This window comes from Pseudorasbora parva, chromosome 9, assembly GCF_024679245.1.
Source record: "Pseudorasbora parva isolate DD20220531a chromosome 9, ASM2467924v1, whole genome shotgun sequence".
Classification (NCBI taxonomy): Eukaryota; Metazoa; Chordata; class Actinopteri; order Cypriniformes; family Gobionidae; genus Pseudorasbora; species Pseudorasbora parva.
In genome coordinates this window covers 43,259,651-43,280,329 of record NC_090180.1, presented here as the reverse complement: position 1 = coordinate 43,280,329, position 20,679 = coordinate 43,259,651, and the positions used below count along the sequence as shown (strand labels likewise).

General features: G+C 37.8%; 1 protein-coding gene across 1 annotated transcript; it reads right to left on the bottom strand.

The window, feature by feature from the left end:
* Positions 1-2,176: 2,176 nt before the first annotated feature.
* On the bottom strand, positions 2,177-19,577 carry rorcb (RAR-related orphan receptor C b). Its single transcript, XM_067452724.1, has 10 exons — positions 19,307-19,577; positions 12,348-12,433; positions 11,978-12,119; positions 10,734-11,210; positions 10,160-10,281; positions 9,940-10,072; positions 8,828-8,935; positions 7,161-7,271; positions 6,861-6,973; positions 2,177-5,182 (listed from the first exon to the last, which is right to left on the bottom strand). Exons 1-10 carry the CDS (start codon positions 19,311-19,313, stop codon positions 5,021-5,023), a joined length of 1,461 nt encoding a protein of 486 aa, XP_067308825.1. The 5' UTR covers positions 19,314-19,577; the 3' UTR covers positions 2,177-5,020.
* Positions 19,578-20,679: the final 1,102 nt, after the last annotated feature.

Genomic DNA, 20,679 nt, shown 5'->3' with positions numbered 1-20,679 from the left:
TAAAAACAAGAGAGGGAAAAAAGCAGTTTCTAAAGATTTCAATACTTAACATGTAACTTACTTAAAGGTCCACTGAAATCATTATATAGTATTTTGATGTATTAAATACATATTAAATATGCAATCTCCAGCTTCCGGGTTAAACTTTTGTCTGTAATATATATACAGTGAGGAAAATAAGTATTTGAACACCCTGCTATTTTGCAAGTTCTCCCACTTGGAAATCATGGAGGGGTCAGAAATTGTCATCGTAGGTGCATGTCCACTGTGAGAGACATAATCTAAATTAAAAAAAAGTCCAGAAATCACAATGTATGATTTTTTTAAACTATTTATTTGTATGATACAGCTGCAAATAAGTATTTGAACACCTGAGACAATCAATGTTAATATTTGGTACAGTAGCCTTTGTTTGTAATTAGAGAGGTCAAACATTTCCTGTAGTTTTTCACCAGGTGTGCACACACTGCAGGAGGGATTTTGGCCCGTTCAGTCTGGCCTGTCACTGAGAAACACAGAGTTTGAGCTCCCTCCAAAGATTTTCTATTGGGTTTAGGTCTGGAGACTGGCTAGGCCACACCAGAACCTTGATATGATTCTTACACAGCCGCTCCTTGGTTATCCTGGCTGTGTGCTTCGGGTCATTGTCATGTTGGAAGACCCAGCCTCGACCCATCTTCAATGCTCTAACTGAGGGAAGGAAGTTGTTCCCCTAAATCTCGCAATACATGAAGGTCATCCTCTCCTTAAAGGGTTAGTTAACCCAAAAATTAAATTTATTTCATTAATGACTCACCCCAATGTCGTTCCATCTGTAGGACCTCTGTTCATCCTCGGAACACAGTTTAAGATATTTTAGATTTAGTCCGAGGCCTTTCTGTCCTTTGAATGTAAGTGTATGCCCACTTGCTGTCCACGTCCAGAAGGTAATGAAAACATCATCAAAGTAGTCCATATGTGACATCAGTTGGTTAGTTAGACTCTTTTGAAGCGGAGACAATACATTTTGGTCCAAAAATAACAAAAAATATGACTTTATTCAGCATTGTCTTCTCTTCCGTGTTCCTCAAATAAAGAATCAAACGGTCATGATTCAAGTTTCGGATCGCGTGTCAAACTGGCAAACTGCCGAAATCACGTGACATTGGCGATATGAATCACGAATCAATCTCCTGATTCGCGACCGTTTGATTCTTTATTTGAGGTTTGAAAACAAAAGCAGAAGAGAAGACGATGCTGAATGCGACGATGACGATGCAAACTTAAGACGGGCCTGGTCATGTGCTAGTTTAAGCAGGGGAACCATGCGTGCCATGGATGATTTAAAACCATGACGTCTTAGTGTATTACCAACAGTAACCTTGGAAACGGTGGTCCCAGCTCATTGACCAGCTCCTCCCGTGTAGTTCTGGGCTGATTTCTCACCTTTCTTAGGATCATTGAAACCCCATGAGGTGAGATCTTGCATGGAGCCCCAGTCTGAGAGAGATTGACAGTCATGTTTAGCTTCTTCCATTTTCTAATGATTGCTCCAACAGTGGACCTTTTTTCACCAAGCTGCTTGGCAATTTCCCCATAGCCCTTTCCAGCCTTGTGGAGGTGTACAATTTTTGTCCCTAGTGTCTTTGGACAGCTCTTTGGTCTTGGCCATGTTAGTAGTTGGATTCTTACTGATTGTATGGGGTGGACAGGTGTCTTTATGCAGCTAACAACCTCAAACAGGTGCATCTTATTTAGGATAGTGTGGAGTGGAGGTGGACATTTTAAAGGCAGACTAACAGGTCTTTGAGGGTCAGAATTCTAACCGATAGACAGGTTTTTTGCAGCTGTATCATACAAAAAAATAGTAAAAAAAAAGCATATATTGTTATTTCTGGATTCATCTACGATGATAATTTCAGACCCCTCCATGATTTCCAAGTGGGAGAACTTGCAAAATAGCAGTGTGTTCAAATACTTAATTTCTTCACTGTATGTAAAATACCTCCTCAGTATGAATTTGGATGATTGGGACACTTTTTGCCATTGAGGTGATTTGGAAAAAGTATCCCTATCCACCTGAAAATATATACATATATGTGTGTGTATGCAATACTTAAGATATTTATTTTTTATGTATAATTCAGTAAAAAGGACAAATGACAAGGAACAACATTTCTTCTTAAAGAATAAGATCCATCTTTATTTTTTCATTTTGTCATTCTGTGTCTTATAATTCAGACTGAAAGAACCTGTAATAGTACATCAGCAGAAAGAGGAAAGGTTTTTGACACTTTGTGATTGACATTCACAAAAATATATTTATATATATATATATTTAAATATAGCTACAGGACACAGTGATCAAGAATACGGGTCTCCTATTCGGTGCAAAGTGTGTTTGTGTGTGTGTGTGTGTGTGTGTATGTGTGTGTGTAGTCAGCAGAGGATACTGGTGAGACAGAGACCAGCTATCTCCCTGAGAATAAATCTTTTTTGTGTGAAACACACAGAGCAGAAACATTTCTTCTACAAAAACAATATAAACATTAAATTTGATTACAGGGTGACTGAATGAGACAAACACAGTTTTGTCTTAACAGGAAGGCATGCATCAAAGGCCTAGAGGTGGGGATTGTCAAAACAACACGTTTAAAAATACATTACACTGACAGAATTCCCATACTTCTCATTCTTAAACCAAGGGCAGGCTACAGTCCTTGACGTGAGAGGTTTGTATTGTTGGGCACACAAAAAGAAGACAGATTTCCTCTTGTTCATTAAAAACTGACACACAAAACCATATCATTTGTCTTTCATTCAGAATACAATCATTCATTCATCTGAATCACTTAAAACCAGTTGTGTAGTATATATAGCAGTACTATACAATGCCATGAATCTCGAATCAAAGGAGTAGCTGAGGACTCAGTCGAAACGGTTTTTGTCGCACTGTGGTGCGCGAGTAGGAAAAAAAGGATGGAAGGAAGCGATCCGGAGCACATAAATGGACAACAGGAGAGGCGATCAACAATTTACAAAAATAATACAACAGAAACCACAGCCGCACTCACTGGCCACAAGCAAATGAGATGCATGTGGCGTATCTGTACCCGAATCCTACAGGACTTTCGGTTTGTAAAAGCATCAGACAAATGGAAGGGTCTCATAACATCAGGATTTCCACAGACGTTAACAGAACAATGTCAATTTCTGCACCCCATCCGACTTGGCTCTCCAGCTCCAGAACGAAACGGGCAAAAGTCAGACCAAACCCAGTTCATTTCTCCGGTCCGGTACTTCCATACACACGCTGGAAGAATTCAAAAGCCGGCTGATAAAAGTCCTGGCTCATGCTTTTCCTTAAACATTCCCATCCTGCTCCACCTTTCTCTCTCGCTCTCTCTTTCACTTTCTTGACTAAATAGACTAATTTATTTACATTCCTATTCAAAATAATCTTTTAGCAATGTCCATATAAATGAAATGAACATTTAATTGTTTCTCATTCTAAAGTGGCATTTACAAGGGAAGGGGAAATGGGACTGAGGTTTTTCATTGCGTTAAAATTACAACAAAAAATAAGGTGCAGCACCAAACACTGTCTAAATGTGCCTGAGCAAAAAAGTTGTGTTCGCCAATCCTTTACAGTCATGCCCAAGTTTGCAAACTTCTTATATATCGATATTCTACTGAGTAATTGTTTTGCATTTAATAATATGTCCTGTCGCAGTCTGCAGTTGTCTGCTAGTCTATTACTGTACTGAATATGTCAAGTTCAGCGGAATATGAGGTATGAGATCATGTAAATAACTGTTAAAGTGAGGATTGTGTTGTTTTCTTCGCTTTATTGTACCAAAACAAGGCCTTCAGAGATGTTTGGTCATGACTGCACATTTGTAGTGATTATCAGGTTGTTCTATTGCACTATTTAGGAAAGAGTTTAGCACACTTATGTTTTCTAGTTTGTTTAAAAAGCTTTAAAGGAATACTCCAAGTTAAATACAAGTTAAACTCAGATGCTAACAAATAAAGTTAAGCACTAGAATTATAGTTTTATAACTGTACAGTTAGACTTCCACTATAAGTGCATTTTGTCAATGCATGTGTTTGTTTTCACAAATTCAAAAGTATTTTCTAAATATATTATTTTCATTCAATTATATTGAACATTTCTTTTTTTATATCATCATTAAAAACTTGTATTTAACATGAAATATTCATTTAAATTTACACTGGTAACATTGGTCCCTTCATTTTTAACGAACAATCTGGGCACATCAGGGTTTTTTTGGATTGTCAAAGTCTCATAAAGCATAACGCAAGACCAAAAGTGCATCGTGTACATTCGGTCTGAAATCAAAATAAGTGCCTTTGCATTGTGGGATACATTCATGATTCGTCTGATGGTGGAAATCGAGGGGAGAGGGAGGAAAAAAAGCGATGTTAGTGCTTAAAGAGTGATTCGGTGGGGAAGGACGTGTGACCGTCACCTAGTACGCAGGATGCACTTCAATAAAAAAAGATGTTGTGCTCTCCTGAATGTTCATGTGGAAGAGAGTTAGATCCTGTAAAATTCGTAAAATTATGTTTATAAAACCTCCGTTATAAAACTCATTTTGTGTGCAGATGCAGAAGGAATAGTTGCATGCTTAGACATCGACATGTTGGGACAAAGCTCCCTTGCAAGCGTACATCTGTACATAAAAGATAATTTAGGAGTGTTCCCGTAAAATAATAACAGATTTGAGAGCACAACTCCAGGAATAATCCACATACTTGTATGTTTGTGTGTGTTGTCGAAGCTGAAATACTTTCTTGGCCCCTGTACTGTAGCAGCACGTTTGCAGTTGGTTAATTGTGTGTTTTTTGTATTTATGTATGCTAACAGCGCTGCAATAGACTGAGGATTCTCCATGGAGGTTTTTTTAAATGTGTTCCTTCAAATGCTGTTTTTACACGTAAGGGCGTCTCTTCAACACAAGCCTATAATTTCCCCTTTGCACTCTCTCTCATTCTCTCCCTTACTACCTCCCTCTCTCTAACTGTTGGTGGAGTCAGGGAAGTTGATCTCGCTGCCGAACACTTCCCTGTAAAGAGGCGGGAAGCTGTAGGCTGTTTCCGGGTGAACCAGGCGGAAGAACTCCAGCTTGTCAATGTGCAGGTTACAGATTGACTTCATCTGTGGTAGTTTGGACACCATCTGTGAACCCAAGACAATGAGAGTGTCATCTTGATAGATCAGATACGCCACAATAAAGACCTTTGGATTAGTAGCATGGATATTCAGCAGAAGAAAATAACCATGTCACTACCATTTGTGATTGGTAAAATATTAAAAATGTTTTTGAAAAAAATTGTTCTATAAAAAATACACTAAAAACTGCAATATTGTGAAATATTACAAGTTAAAATCTATTTAAATCTATTTTTAAATCATTTATTCCTAGTCTTCAATGTCACATGATCCTTCAGAAATCATTCTAATATGCAGATTTCCAGCTCAACAATCATTTCGTATTATTATCAGTGTTGAAAACAGTTGCTTAATATTTTTTTTGTGAAAACCATAACATTTTTCTAACAAATTTGTAAAAATTGAATGCAATCCTGCTGAATAGAAGAATGAACCTCTTAAACACTACATCTACATTGGCTCACTATTAAACATTGCATGCATTTTAAAATCTTGCTCATTATTCACAAAGCACTAAATGGCTGATCTCCCCAGTACTTTAGCGAGCTCTTAACACATTATACTCCTTCATGTCTATTGCAATCTCAAAATATTGGCCAGTTGATAAAAATCGACTGCAAGCGGTAGATCCTTTTCCTATTTAGCACCTAAACTCTGGAACAGTCTTCCTAGCGTTGTTCGGAAAGCAGACACACTCTGCGAGTTTAAATCTAGACTAAAACGCATCTCTTTAACCTAGCATACGCAATGCACTATCAATTTCTATTATTTAAATAGGTTTGTTAGGCCAACCGGACACTCAAAGTTCTTGCAACATCATAAGAAGAATGGCAAGTGCACTAATAATAGTCTGTCTCATCCTTATCCCGAGGTTACCGTAGTCAGCCGGATCCAGCCCATATCCAGATCAGATGGTGGACCTGCACCTAGACACGACCAAAACGCAGCCCTGAAAGTCAGCAGAGATCCTGTCAACTAGACAATCCCTGCGAAGGCCTCGTCGACATGACAGCCATCGGCACAGATCCTCAGCAAAGACCACAAGAACCAGACAGGTCCTCCGCACAGACCCTATGACCAGCTTCGGCTCCATACCAGCGTGATGAATCTGATCTTCAAGCAAAAGGAACTGGATAAATATCTGAATGCTACCGATTCCGATCTGAATTCTGACTTGTGATGCAGCCTGAATCATAATCACAACGTGTTTGTTCGTTGGCCAGAGAAGAACCCTGTCTGAGCCTGGTTTCTCCCAAGGGTCACATGATGGAGTTTGGATTCCTTGTCACTGTCGCCTCTGGCTTGTTTAGTTGGGGACACTTAATTTTCAACAGTATTACTGATCTGACTGTACTGTCACTGTTGTAAGAGAACTGAACTGGATAATGACATATATATTTTTGCAGAGCTGCTTTATAGACAAAAATAACTAATTTTACAATGAAACTGAATCAACACTGAACTGACTTGAACAACAGCTGAACAACAGCCACAATGCATTTTCCTTTTATCACTTATCCTTACAGATAAATCACTCACTGAACCACAGCTGATGTTAAACTTGACAGAGCAGTATGTATCTAGCATTAATATCCTTGGATGATAGTGTTTTAATTATTATTATTAAATATTCTCAAAGTTTAACCGTTTATCGGTAAAGTGCCGTGTGTGTCTTGTTCCTTACCTTGTCCAGTTTCTCAGCAGTGGCTCCGTTCATGTGCAGGCTGTGCTGAAGAGCCACGTAAACCTTCTCTTGGAGCTTTTGAACCTGATGAGACTCTGTCAACCATGGCCGATCTGAGCGCCGCACAAACAAATAACAAGGGTTTCAAACTGTGAGAACGGGTCTCATTTTATGCCAGTGTGCAAGTCTGACCATGGTATATATTAACTCTTATGAGAGCACATAAACCCAGCTTTAAAATAATTTTCTTCAGGGAATGAGTCGCAAAATTGATACCAGACACGGCTGCGTGTATCTCACCTGGTGCCAGTAAGACCGCGGCGCTGAATAAAGCCATTTCCTCCTCGCTCAGCTGAAGACGACTCAGACTTTTAGCCAATTCAAAGACAGTGTTCACCAGGTCATCACACCCTACAAACACATACACATGCTAGTTACCATGCTGAAGATGGAGAAATAAATTACATTTATATTGAAGTCCATAATTTGCCCAGAACCAATCTCTTTTTGTTTAACATGATTTAATGGATCTATTGGGTTCCATTTATGTAAAAGATGAACTATAAAGGAAATTATAAGATGTTCTGGGCACAAAGCTTCAGGTAATTTGTGAGAATAATGCAGACTTAAGCAATTAAGTAAAACAGTCTTTGCTTTGCTTTATCGTGAATATAATAGTTGGCTATTACAGTATGTCTGTATTGTGCATTTAAAGTCGCAATGAAATGGAAGTAGAGTAGCGACATAACTATTCTTCCTAATTGTGAAATACTTTAGAGAGTAATGGATTATTTAAAAAAAGGATTGTTTGCATTTTAAAAGATGTGGGTGTTGCACTCTTTGCAGTCTTAAGCTGTAGGGTTTAAAAGCACTAAATGATTGGAGAAGTCCTGCATATGTCATCAGAAAGGTCAGGTATGACATTGTGATTAAACATTACAAGGTTTAAAAAAATGAAACATGCGCAGATTAATTGTTCACAATACGATCTATAACATGCATTTAAAAAAATGATTAGGGTGAATTTTGAATTAAACATACACAATTTGAAAAAAGCTAATAAAATAAAGCAGTAGCATTATCTACAAATCATTCTACTAACTTATTCCAATAATAAAATCTTTATTTAAAACATTTCTGAGTGCTTTCTGCAATGCTTCCATTTAACTTTGATGAGCTATTATTCACCCGAGCATCACTTTTATATACTGAGTTAAAAACCCATTAGCTCTTGTGACTTATTGATTCATGACGCCTCCATTCTTGCTCTTAAGAGGCTGCTGGTGATGTTTATTATAAAGAAAAAGAGGATGCCCTCGAAATGGAATATTAGCGTTCTGCTTACTGCATAGCATGCACTGAATATAGTTTCACATTATGAAAAGATACACATTTCAAACAGCAGTATTCTGCTACATTGTAATCACATGACCTGATTACATTTATAATCTTAAGTGCATGTTAAATTCCGCAAGAAACATGTATGATAAAAACTGCTGACATTTGCTGAATTTGGAAAAGCATACTACTAAATTAAATAAATATTATGTAGTATCTTGACATGCTTTTCTAGTATCTGACGGCTCACACGCAGTCACAGCAGCACGCACAGAGTAACAGCCGAGCTCAGTGTTTTGACTAAATATTAAGGTTTCTTTCTCACAAAACCTTACAGTATGCCACCTGAACACTTTACATATATCAAGCATGTCTCACTGTATCACTGTGTGATACTTTTGTATAATTTTTTTAATGGTTTAGCCTGGTTCACTATTTGCTGCCATTATAGGAAGGAGCGCTTGCTGAACTTTTTTTAAAATGTCTGCTTTTGAGGTCCGAATAAGATAGAAGTACATAGGGCATTGGAACAACAGCAGGGTGAGTAAATGATGACCATATTTTCATTTCAGGATGAACTATTCCTTTAAGATGGTAGCATGTTATTCTGAACATATCCAGACACTCACCGAGAGCTTTGAAGAGCTGAGGGCTGGCAAACTTGCCGTCAAAAAACATTGTGTTGTTCGAAGAGTTGTAAGCACGACACATTCGGATCAGCAGGACTTCCAGACATCCTGGAACAGTAATAGAGAGAAAGAGAGTGGCAAAAAAAAACCAGGAAGAAAGAGAGAGAGACAGATGGAGATAAAGATAACGATAGAGAGAAAACAGATAAAAGAGAGCAGAGGAGGGGGAAGGAAAAGCGGGAATATGCTCCACCGTGGAAAAATACAGATAAAAAAAATATATATTATTAAAAAATATATATATATATATTTTTAAACAAATTTTGAAAAAAAAAAAAAAAAACACCATTAAACACCGAAATGAAATGTCATTGTGTTTAAGATTGTTTTAAATGACATTTAGAAGTTGTTTTTTTACAGATGGTAAGCACAAAGTGTAGAAGTAGACAGAATGTTGGAGAAACAAACACAAGAGGAGACAAACGTTATTGCAAGTTCAAGCAGAACGTGGACAGAACAGAATCCTATTGGCCGAATTCACAAAACAGTTGTTCCACGTCATTATTCCAAGCATTTTATTCTCTAATGACCCACAATCCAGTTTAACCAGCCACGAAATACACTGAAATAGTTCTTATTGTACTGTGTCTGTGTATATATTAATATTGTCACTGGCATCAGAAAATGACCAGTTGATGGAGAATGGCATTTTACCCAGGCATATATCCAAACACAATGCAATCAAGCACAAATTGCTAATTTTAAAAAGTCATTTCAGGTGTTTGGCTCACAATGCATCATTCACATCCAAGCACTCTGCTAGACTGAAAACTGTGCTGTGTAAATTAAACTCAACTGTTATTCAGTTGCGTTTGCATTTCTTCAATTACATGTATTCTAGACATAGTATGAAAGACAAAGCTAAAGAAACTGAGTGTTCTGGAATGAGCTAATGGTCTTATCATAACGCTTGTAATAGGGATTAAACTCTGGGCCACATCAAAAATGCCACATCACAGCAGTGAGTGGATAAGGTGATGCAAATGCAGAAATCTGTTGTATAGTCAAGGATTAGTAATCTGTCATCCGTGTGGAACAAAGGCAGCACTGACCTGCTTTGAGCAGGATGATCTGGTCATTTTGGCAGAGGTCCATGAATCCAGAGATGCGCTTGGCGAACTCCACAACGTACTGAATGGCGTTTGTCATGTGCAGGGCGCACTGCTGCCACATCCATTCTGCAGACTGAAAGATTAATAATACAACTGTTAATAAAGAGACAAATCAGCAAGCGCAATCTAGAAGACGCCATCTAGTATGATGATGCTGTACCTTGAGTTGAAAGCTACGGGTTTCTTCAGGTGTGTAGAGGTTCCAGGTGAGTTTCTTCATCTCTTCTGGGCTGTACTGACATGTCTCCAGGTGAGACTTCAAAACGTTTTGAGTGATCCGCTCTGAAAATAATTTCAACACATTAGTACATTTTCCTTTAGTATCTGTCTATCTAGATAGAAACAGATATATGCAGAATCAAAAATAATATACATAATGTATCTAAATAAGAAATACATTATATAGATATATTCATCTATAGATGCAAATATAGATTATAAAACATGGATTATAATTAAATAAACATCTATAGATATTAGAGATGTCACAATACTCAATATAATATTGAACCGTTCGGTACGGCATTCATGTCGTAGTCAACATTTAATTAACGGTGAGAATTAGACCCTAAACTAAAGTGTGATCAATATAATATAGGCTAATTTGATTGCGTCCAGACACAATTAAGGGGCAAATGTTATTAAAATAATATCAGAATCTAAATCTAAACTTATATTAGCGTAATGATTCAAATTTTATTATCATAAAATGTGACTCTATAATGGCTGCTCACCTATGTCGTGTAGTGAGCAGTTATCTGGTAAAGAGCTCAGGAGAGAGTGTGCAAATAGGCTGTTTTCAGGCAGGATGTACTCATGCTTCACTCTCACTGCATCTGCCAAATCTATAGAGCTGGCCTCTGGAGAGCTCTGATTGGAGGAACTTCCACTTCCTGCACTCCCAGACACGCTGTTGCCCCCGAGCATCTCCAGAGCGCAGTACTCGTCCGCCTCCTCTGGGGTGAGCGGCAGGTCGAACAACAAACCGTCGGGCAGCGTGGCGATGTCGTCCAGGTCGCTGAGGTTGGAGCTGGAACCTCCGCTACTGTACGGCCGGCTGTGTGCGCTGTCTTCGCCCGACTCTTCATGGTCACGCGGTGCCAGACCGCCACCCAAACCCACCAGGCACTCTTGAGATAGCTGCTGGTGCCGCTGCACCTCCGCATACAGGCTGTCCCGCTGTTTCTTTGACATTCGGCCAAACTTCACCGCTATAGAAAGTGAAAGACAGTTACTTTTACTTCACATATTAACTCTTTCCCTGCCATTGACGAGAATTACATTTTCTGAAAGAGTACTGAATCTCCTGATCAAAACACGGGAGAAGAATATGCAGAAATAAGCAATATCATACGGATATAAAACATTAAACAGCATATGAATCTGCCTAATGTTACTGAATGAAATGTCGACCCAGGACGACCTATAGGACTGTGCAAGTTTCTGTGGCGTTGATAGACTTGATCTACTCTGTCTGCGTTTGATCATCATTCTGAATCCGATCCAGACCTAGTCTTTGACAAAAACACGATTTTCTCAGCGTTTTTTCTCAAATGCTGCTTTTTTTTAATGAAACATCCATATTAAATGTTTTTTGTTTGTTTGTTAAAAAAAAAGTAAAGGGTCTATTCTTTTTTGTGATATACTGCATGTTCATATATTACAAACAAAAAATATTCTGGGGCCCATGAAATTTTAATATCAAAAACGATCAAGAACAGACTTTTTTAAAACACGCAGATGGGGAAAGTGTTAAATAGCATTTATATTATTTATAGTATTTATATACAAACGTTTGGGGTCATATTATTTTTTAATTAAAACTTCTTCAGCAAGCCAAACATACAAAATAAAAACCGTCGGCAACAAGCTTCCCTCATCTGCCCTTTGACCCTGCCCTCCTCATCTAGAGTCCCTATTCCTGAAATCAGTTTTCTGTCTGCTGTTGGGTTAGTTTGACATTAAGACTCGCGCTCACCATCACGGCTCATGCCGAGCGCCAGGCACTTCTGCAGACGACAGTGTTGGCAGCGGTTCCGGTTGGTTCGGTCGATGAGGCAGTTCCTCTGCCTTGAACATGAGTACATGGCATTGTTCTGCTGGCTGCGTCGGAAAAAACCCTGCAAAAGAAACGTTGTTACCTTGGTGTACAGGATAGATAAAATCAGGTGCGGCTTTTGCCTGGGTGTGACCTGGCATCGAATGACGAACATAAAGGAATATAAACTGACCCAGAAAACAGATGAGTACAAAAACATTGGGATAAAAGATAAGGAAGGATAGAGCACAAAAGCATAATTTGCTCCTGTGGGTTTAATTGAACTGAATAGTCTGTATAGAATTCTTACCTTGCAGCCTTCACACGTAATAACGCCATAGTGAATCCCAGAGGATTTGTCGCCACAGATCTTACACGGTATAACCTCAATTTGAGCTGGAATAAAAAAACAAAAAACATACAACACTATTTTAAGCATTCCAAGCAAAAAACATGTCCTGAACATTAATAAAAGCACATATTAAATGTTATATCATATTAACATGTCATATTATGTCATATTAACATGTTATTTGGTTGCTAGGCAACGTGGGGGAGAGGACGCTGGCGTTGTCTGTTCGCCGCTTCTCCACCCACAACAAATCATGTTAATGTTCTATTAGATTTACATTTTATTTTATTTCCTTATGTTTGTGACTAGTCTAACAGTCAGAGCTACAATTGGGACTGTTGCTGATTGCTGGCAGCCACTGAGAGGTCGTTGTTCGTCGTTTCGCCGTTTTCAACCGCTTCTCTAATGTTTACGTTTGAATTGCTGCGGTTGGTTTCTGGTTTGGAGGACATTTGATGTTTCTCGCCGCGGGTGCTCACTGGTGGTCTCCCTTGGGCTTAAGCTGCATGGTGGCTGAAGTTTGCACCGGGCTAGCGTCATCCGGGCTCTCGTCGTCGGCGTCCGGCATGATGTTGGGATGTTCTGCTTCTCGGCTGCGCCGCTGTTCCGTCCTGCATTGCGACCGTGGAGCGACATCTGCGCCGGCCCCGGTGTGTCCACAGAAGTGCCCGGAGGAATGTTCTGCCTCTTGCATGGTGCTGCAGCGATCCCCATCGTTTGAATCATCACGAAGAAGACCCATCATCTGGTCTTCAGCTGTCGTGCCTCGGCGATGTCATCGGGACACTGCCGCTGGGAGAAATCTGAAACATGGAGTGGACCACAGTGTGCTGCGGAGCTAACAGAGACTTCCACCATCAGCTGTTTTCTGTCCACCATCAGCTCTGTTTCTGTTCACCATCAGCTCTGTTTTCTGTCCACCATCAGCTCTGTTTCTGTTCACCATCAGCTCTGTTTCTGTTCACCATCAGCTCTGTTTCTGTTCACCATCAGCTCTGTTTCTGTTCTGTTTTCTGTGTTGGTTGATTGTTTGTAGTATTCTATATTTTTACTTTTTATTCATTTTTTTGTTGTTATCCCCCCCCCCCCCCCCCTTTGTTGCACTTTGAGATTCTTCGGAATGAAAAGTGCATTATAAATAAAATCTATTATTATTATTATTATATGCATAAATAATTTTTAAATACACCACAAATAATATCAACCAATAGTGAGATAGAGATCTCTCTCTCACTATGCATGGCATGAAGGACAGAAATATGCAGAGGATTGATTTTCCCACTGAAGGGTGTATTATGTCTCGGCTTTTATGAGAGGTTCTGATACGATTCCTCTGATCAGTGGAAAAGCGTAGGGACTTGTAGAAACTAGATGCCTAGTGAGCAGTATGTAAAAATACAAATTTGAATTATTTACAAAAACTAATTCATTAATAATAGATTAATAAAAATAAAAGTGTGAAAAACTAAAAGTGAACATCAAAACTACCTATATATTTTCAATTAATTACATTTAAAAAATCTATTGAATTAACAAATTATTTAATAAATAAATGGCTTTGGGGTACAGTTACACAATAATTATGCAAAAAAAAATTATATTTTCTAACATCTGTTGCTGTAGTGGTGAAAAAACTAAGCTTGCAACGCCATGCTCAGTAGGGGAAAAAAAACATCCTCCATTTTGTCTTTCTAGCTCTGTCAGCTGAAAGCAATGACCAAGATTCACTGTGGCATGCAATGGAAAAATCTGTAAGCCCTTGGGTGCCCCTCCCGTACCGGTCTGTGTAGTGTTATATAACCTTCGTCTGCAAACATTCCACAAACACGACATTCAGAGCTGCTCAGTCTAATAATGCAGATGTTCCGCCTCCCTGCCATTTCTTACAGCCTATTGGTTGATGCTCGGGCAGATGTGTCTGCGACTGGCCGGCTCTAAATGTCGCTCAGTTCGGCTTGGCAGTAAGCCCATGTGGACCCGCTGTCCTACTGACATACTTTCCCAGTGAAAAGGGGAGGGGCGGCTGTGGGCGGATCCCAAGCGCATGTAATTTGAATAGGCCTTTCCTTTCCCTTTGTTAAGGTGGTCTCAACAGGAACTTAAGAACAGACAAAAATTTATTTTTGGGCCAGATAAAAGTCTGTACAATAAATACAATTTGATATGAACATTTAAATTATCATTACTATTATTATTATTATTATTAAATAATTTATATTTTATATATTTAATAATAAATGTTTAACATAACATCTTGATATTAATGAAAAAATGTGCATTAGCGTAATTATTATTTGATATCATTATTATTGTTTTATATAATAATTAAATACGTTTTAAATGGTATCTAAAAATGTATTTTAATGGCTTGTAAATCAGCGGTTGTAGTCAGTGTAAGATTTACATAGTTAATGTGGATTAGTTTGCACATTAGTCTTGGGTTCTGTTATATTTTAGAATTTTTGTGCACAATTTCTGTGATTTCTGTGAACAGCTGTAACTGTAGAAATGATTTCTGCTGACATGCACACACACTGATACACTTTCACTCTCTTCGGCTGATTATAAAAAGATAGAGAGAGCCGTGTAAAATCAATCAGCAAGGGCCAGCAACATCTTTAGCGTAGATGCTGATGATAAGGCAAAATGTGTATGCATGCATGCGTTTTTCTTCATGAGTAATTTGTCCATTTAATAATTCCCTTCCATCACTAGACTTAAATGTCACCTGCATTACTCTCGTGTTAAATAACTTTGTGTCAAACTGATCATGTATTTGCAAGTAAACAAGAGCTATGGTTTAATTACCTTTGAATGAGCCATTTCTGTCTACATACTACATACATCTATTTTGCGTCGCCATGTTTCTACGGTAGCCCTAAACGGACAAACTAACAGACAAAGCACTAGCTACTCTCTGCTGTCTCAGATGACAGCATCTTTGTCCTGTGCCACCGTAGCCTCTCTATGTACTTCGAAAAGGCAGAGTGAGCGGTAGACATTGCAATTCTCAACCTCACCTCTAGATGCCGCTAAAATTTACACACTGCACCTTTAAGACTTTCGTCCTACAAATTAAGATATTTTAATTAAATCTCAGAGATTTCTGTCTCTCCATTGACCGTCTATGCAGCTACCACTGGCGCTTCATAAAACTATCCATATGAATTGAGCAGTTTAGTTAAAATTTTGGTTTAGTTTAAAGAGTTGCATAGAATGTCAACATAGGGACTAATCTGTAGTTGTAGCTGAGGCATGAAAGAGTTTTCAGTGCTGCAAATCAACTTTGCATGCTCTTCAAAAGAATGAGGACTAGCTGTGGAATTGATACGGTACATCCGAAACCATCATTACTGTTCGTATCACTGTGTATCAAGTGCCGAGGAAACCTCCGGAGATGAAATTCAAATTTACCAATCACAACAGACTGAGCCATCTGACCAATCAGAGAACAGCAGGCTCTCGGAAAGTAGACTTTTATAGACTGATTAACCATTTTTATACTCTTTGAGAAATGAGGTGACGTGCAATGTATATTTTGTGAGGTTTTTTTTCTTTACCTTTGATGCATGTAAATCGGTTGTAGGAGACCTCCTAAAAACTTAGGAACCTTTAAAATAGCCTAACTTCTCAAGAGACCTGCGTTTTGTTGTGCTTGTTTTCAAAAGCAAGAACAATGTCCAGAAGATTTGCAGAAATATATTATGATGCCAAAACTCATCTTCTTCATATATGTGTCACTGAGGAATCATGATACTTTCCCTCATGTCCTAAATGTCATTTGTGTGATGATATTATAGAACAAAACCAATAAAATAAAAAATAAATAAATAAAATAAAATAAAATAAAGAGAGGTGAAACATTTAATTATTTACCTGCAGGGCAAATCAGGAAAAGGGTTCAAATCTACTTTGAGCGGCAGCCGCTGTTATCTGTGTTTGCATACAGGTGCCATAATGCAATCATCTTTGAGTACAGAACACCGTGTTAAGCAGTAAAGTCTATTGTGGTGACATAACACAAGGCGGCAGATTAGATTAAGCAGAAGAGCGTAACAGATTTTAACCGTAAGCGTTAAGGATAATGCAAGTGGAGCCACTGACCCAACAAACACCACAAGAATAACCTCACCCTTTTAAAAGTCTTATAATACAGCTACATAAACTTGAAAAGGTAAAAAATTATATTTTAAAGACAAATGTATGTAATGAGCCATGTATCTAATCATAACATTGTGTCTCTCGTCACAGTGATGAACAGAAGCGTTTCTGGTCACGTGGTTGGCATATGTAGGCCAGAGTAAAGAACAATGACTTAACACCTCACCTATTTTACATAACACTCTGAGTTCACCCAAGCGAAGTGAAGTCCAGGCGGCTTTACGGAGATAGAACAGAATTGCACTGTAGTTTCTGATATGACGGCTCTCTGAGTGTGTGAAACGTTTGAAAAGTGAAAGTGTGTCAGTAAGTCACCTTTAGTGAGACTCATGCTGTGCAGTCATCATAAAACCAAGGTCATACATGCTATGGTCACTTTAAAGACTGTACTTATGCCAAACCGAATTGTATGAGAGGAAAACAGCCACATTCTAAAATAAGACCCACTCACCTAATAGCTCTCAATGGGAAAACTGCTTAATTAACGCATGCATTCATTTGTGCGCTTTCTTTGATATGACACTATTACCATAATATTATTGAAAGACTTGAATCAGAACAGAGGGGATTAGTCAAGACCGATGACACAAGACAAGCCGCACAAAAAAATTTACATTTAAAAATATATTCCTGACAGAGTGCAGATCTGAGTGTATATAATACAGCTCTCGTGTCCTCAGCTACCCTGTGAACATGAGCCACACACTGTGTATATTTAAACACAGCCCCACCTCACAACAGTATGTCCGGACACGTACGCCAGTCTTTAACATTTGTCCAGAGAGCAAACAAAATGGTTGAGAGAAAATCCTGACTTTGTACTTACAGACAAAGAGTTCGGGGTACTAATTAAATGAAAAGATTTAATATTTACTCAAGCCAAGCTAAAGAGCAATCTTTTTGGCCAAGACTTTTTAAAGTTTTTGTTCAAGCAGAGACATATTGTCAAAAACACTGTTTGAAGGAGTTAACAAATTGCTCAAAACTGTAATCTGGATTACTGGTCATGATTGTTGTTGTCCTTTTAGAAAAGTATTTTTACATTTCTTCATAATTATTACACTTTCACATACATCTAATTTTGATGATAGTAGTAATGATAATTAATGTAATGACATTACAGTGGAAACTTGTCATGGTAAATCAATGTAATAGTGCTTATAATAATTAAAAAATAATAATACATATCACATAATTATAAATAATTTATTGTGTAATACACTTTGCACCAGTTTTATATTTAAAATGCAGTTTTAAACAGTTACACTTTATTTTACAGCGTCCATGTGCCGTGTATTAAATGTAGTAAGTTACTATAGCAATAACTATAAATTATATTAAAACTTAAAATTATAGTACTAAACCAAACCTTCATCCTAATGTAACCCTAAAAATGAGTACATGTAGTTAATTATTATTATACAGTCCTTAAAAGTATAATTACACTGTAACACGGACACCTTAAAATAAAGTGTAACCCTATTTTTATATAATGATAAATAAACAACACTTTTTTTCTGGCTTGCATTTTATTTTAAATCACTGTGTAATATAAGGTAACATCATAATAAATGGTTAAATTGGTTACACTTTATTTTAAAGTGTTACTGTTACAGTGTAATGACATATTTATGTACTGAGTAATAATAATTAACTACATGTACTTACTTTTGGGTAGGGTTAGGGATTGGTTGAGGGTTAGTTGTATATAACTTATGCATGATTTACTTGTATTACTATGGTAAGTATATGTAACAATCTAACACTAAAATAAAGTGTCACCATAAGGTCCAGAGTTAGTACCTACATATAACTTATATTGCAATGCCTAAGTAGGCTACACAGTACGCGGGACTCAGGACTGGGAAATAAAGTGCTACCGTTTTTTGTATTTCTTCATGTATTGTTGACAAACTTTGTTCAAGCATTATAAAACCAATGTTGATATTTAAGAAATAACATCAATTCGCCCTCATGCATGCATACATTTGGTGAGATTGCTCCAATAAATATTGTTTATTGTCTATATCAAGATAGGCGCTTAAGTCCAAAGTCAAACTCAAGTTCATGATGGAAAGGCGCGGCGGTGGCCATCTATGATTTAACAAACCACATGGGTCTGCACGACTCCAGCAAAGCGCCTCCCCTTCTCTATCTCTCCCTCATTCCTTCCTGTGAATGCTGTGTAATGCTCTGTGACATAACTAGGTCAGTAGAACAGCAGGTTTGAGAGCTGCTCACACAGCCGGCCATGCTGCCCTGAGAAAACAACAACACGCAGCCGACACGCAAGAGACTGAGACCTCCATCTCAACATTTACACACAACAGTATCACGACAACCACATAAAACGAGGATTCAACTGACATATATAAAGCGTGTTCGGCAGAAACATTTTAAGTATGCGTCCCGACATTTTATTCACAAAAATGCCTGTGGTAAGCTATCGAAGGCATCTTCATACAGGAAACAGTAATCATTTTACATTCGTCACCTAATTAAACCTGTCACACAAGCTAGCACCACGACCCGCTTAAAGCTTCATCATTCTGCCTCAGAATTCCAAACTCATGTATGAATGTAACATTTGACAAAGAATGGAAAGCCAAAGAACATTTAAACGCGCTACAAACTAACAAGTGTCACAGGGAAGCAGCGCAAAAATCTACATGAAAACATGCGTGCGTTATGTTTAGAGACACTTTAAATGTAATATGAAATGTAATAAACGTAATATAGTGCTACAAACATCTTACCTCTCATTTTGATCGCAGGTTCTTGATTCTCCAAAGTTCACTGGGTGCGACGAAATACTGTCGAACTAAGTAGCTAACTTGAGACAGCAACCCGAATTAAACTTTCCAGCTCCGACTGTGAGCATTATTATGGAAATGAAATAGAAGTAAATTCGCGTCTCTGAAGGTCTTCACTTTCAACGAAAGTCGCAGTCGACGTGTGTTATGGCGCGGTATGGAGCGTCGTCCTCCTCCCTCTCCTCTCACTCTACCCTGCTAACCTACTTTCTAAAGCGTGGACTCTCACATGATCTCACTCCCGCGCACTGCTCACGGGGACGCGCATCCAGTCATCAGCGCTTAAGGTGGGACTAGAATTCACATTGAATTCGGAACCGCATACTAATTCTTTCAATTAATTAAAGTAAATAAGGACCCATAGGACAAATGACAACAACACTGTAAAAATAATAATAATAATAATTAATTCATTAATTCATTAAACAAGTTAAAGTAGACATAATAATGATAGTGAGAAAGTGATAGTTCACCCAAAACATTGATAAATATATTTATATAATATATATATATATTTATAATGATAAATGCCCAATTTAAATAATACAAAGCGACCGTGTCTCAATTTGGACTAAACCGCTCAATTTTCTCTTTCTAAACTTTGTGTCAAAGTGTTGCTGTCAATGGAAGGACAGAAAACTCTGATTTCATCCAAATATCTTTCTTTGTGTTCTGATGAACGAAAGTTTGAGGGTGAGTAATTAATAACATAATGTTCATTTTTGGGTGAACTATCCCTTTAAAACTCTCCACTCCACTCAAGTCCTCAATACATTTTCCAAGCATTTAATTCATGTATTAATGTGCAGGGGCTTATGAGCATTTCTCCATTGTAATGCAGACTTATCTAGAAATATTTGGTAACATCTTCAAAAACATTATTTTATATTAAAGTTTAGGGTCTGCATGTTGAAATAGCAAATAACTTTATTTAAAATGACTTTTCATTTTAAACTGGAAAGAAAGCATACACATTTAAAATCTCTCCAGCAGCTTAATTTTCAGTGAATTATTTAATGTAAGTGAGTTATTATATAATGCAATCTTACACTGTCCTTTTACAGTGAACAACTAATGGAAATATTTAAATGCTTGATGTGTTTAAAACCATAATTAATGCCAGTTCTTTTGTGCACACCCCAAGCACTCATTATAGAGACATTCGAGGATTGTTCTGCAAAATAGCTCTTTATTATTCAAACCAGGCTAAGGAAATTCCTCCGTCATAAGGTATAAATACAAGCCGGTCTCGTATGACAGATGGTTATGTAATCCTTGAAGTCCCGCTGGAGGCTTAAACAGACTAATTATTCATT

What these genes read in the sequence shown, in the direction of transcription:
- rorcb (XM_067452724.1), bottom strand. An exon ending in GCTCGGCATGAGCCGTGATG is followed by an intron (nt 11,211 to 11,977) that starts GTGAGCGCGAGT and finishes CACTTTCTATAG; the next exon opens with CGGTGAAGTTTGGCCGAATG. An exon ending in CTGCTCACTACACGACATAG is followed by an intron (nt 10,282 to 10,733) that starts GTGAGCAGCCAT and finishes AATTATTTTCAG; the next exon opens with AGCGGATCACTCAAAACGTT.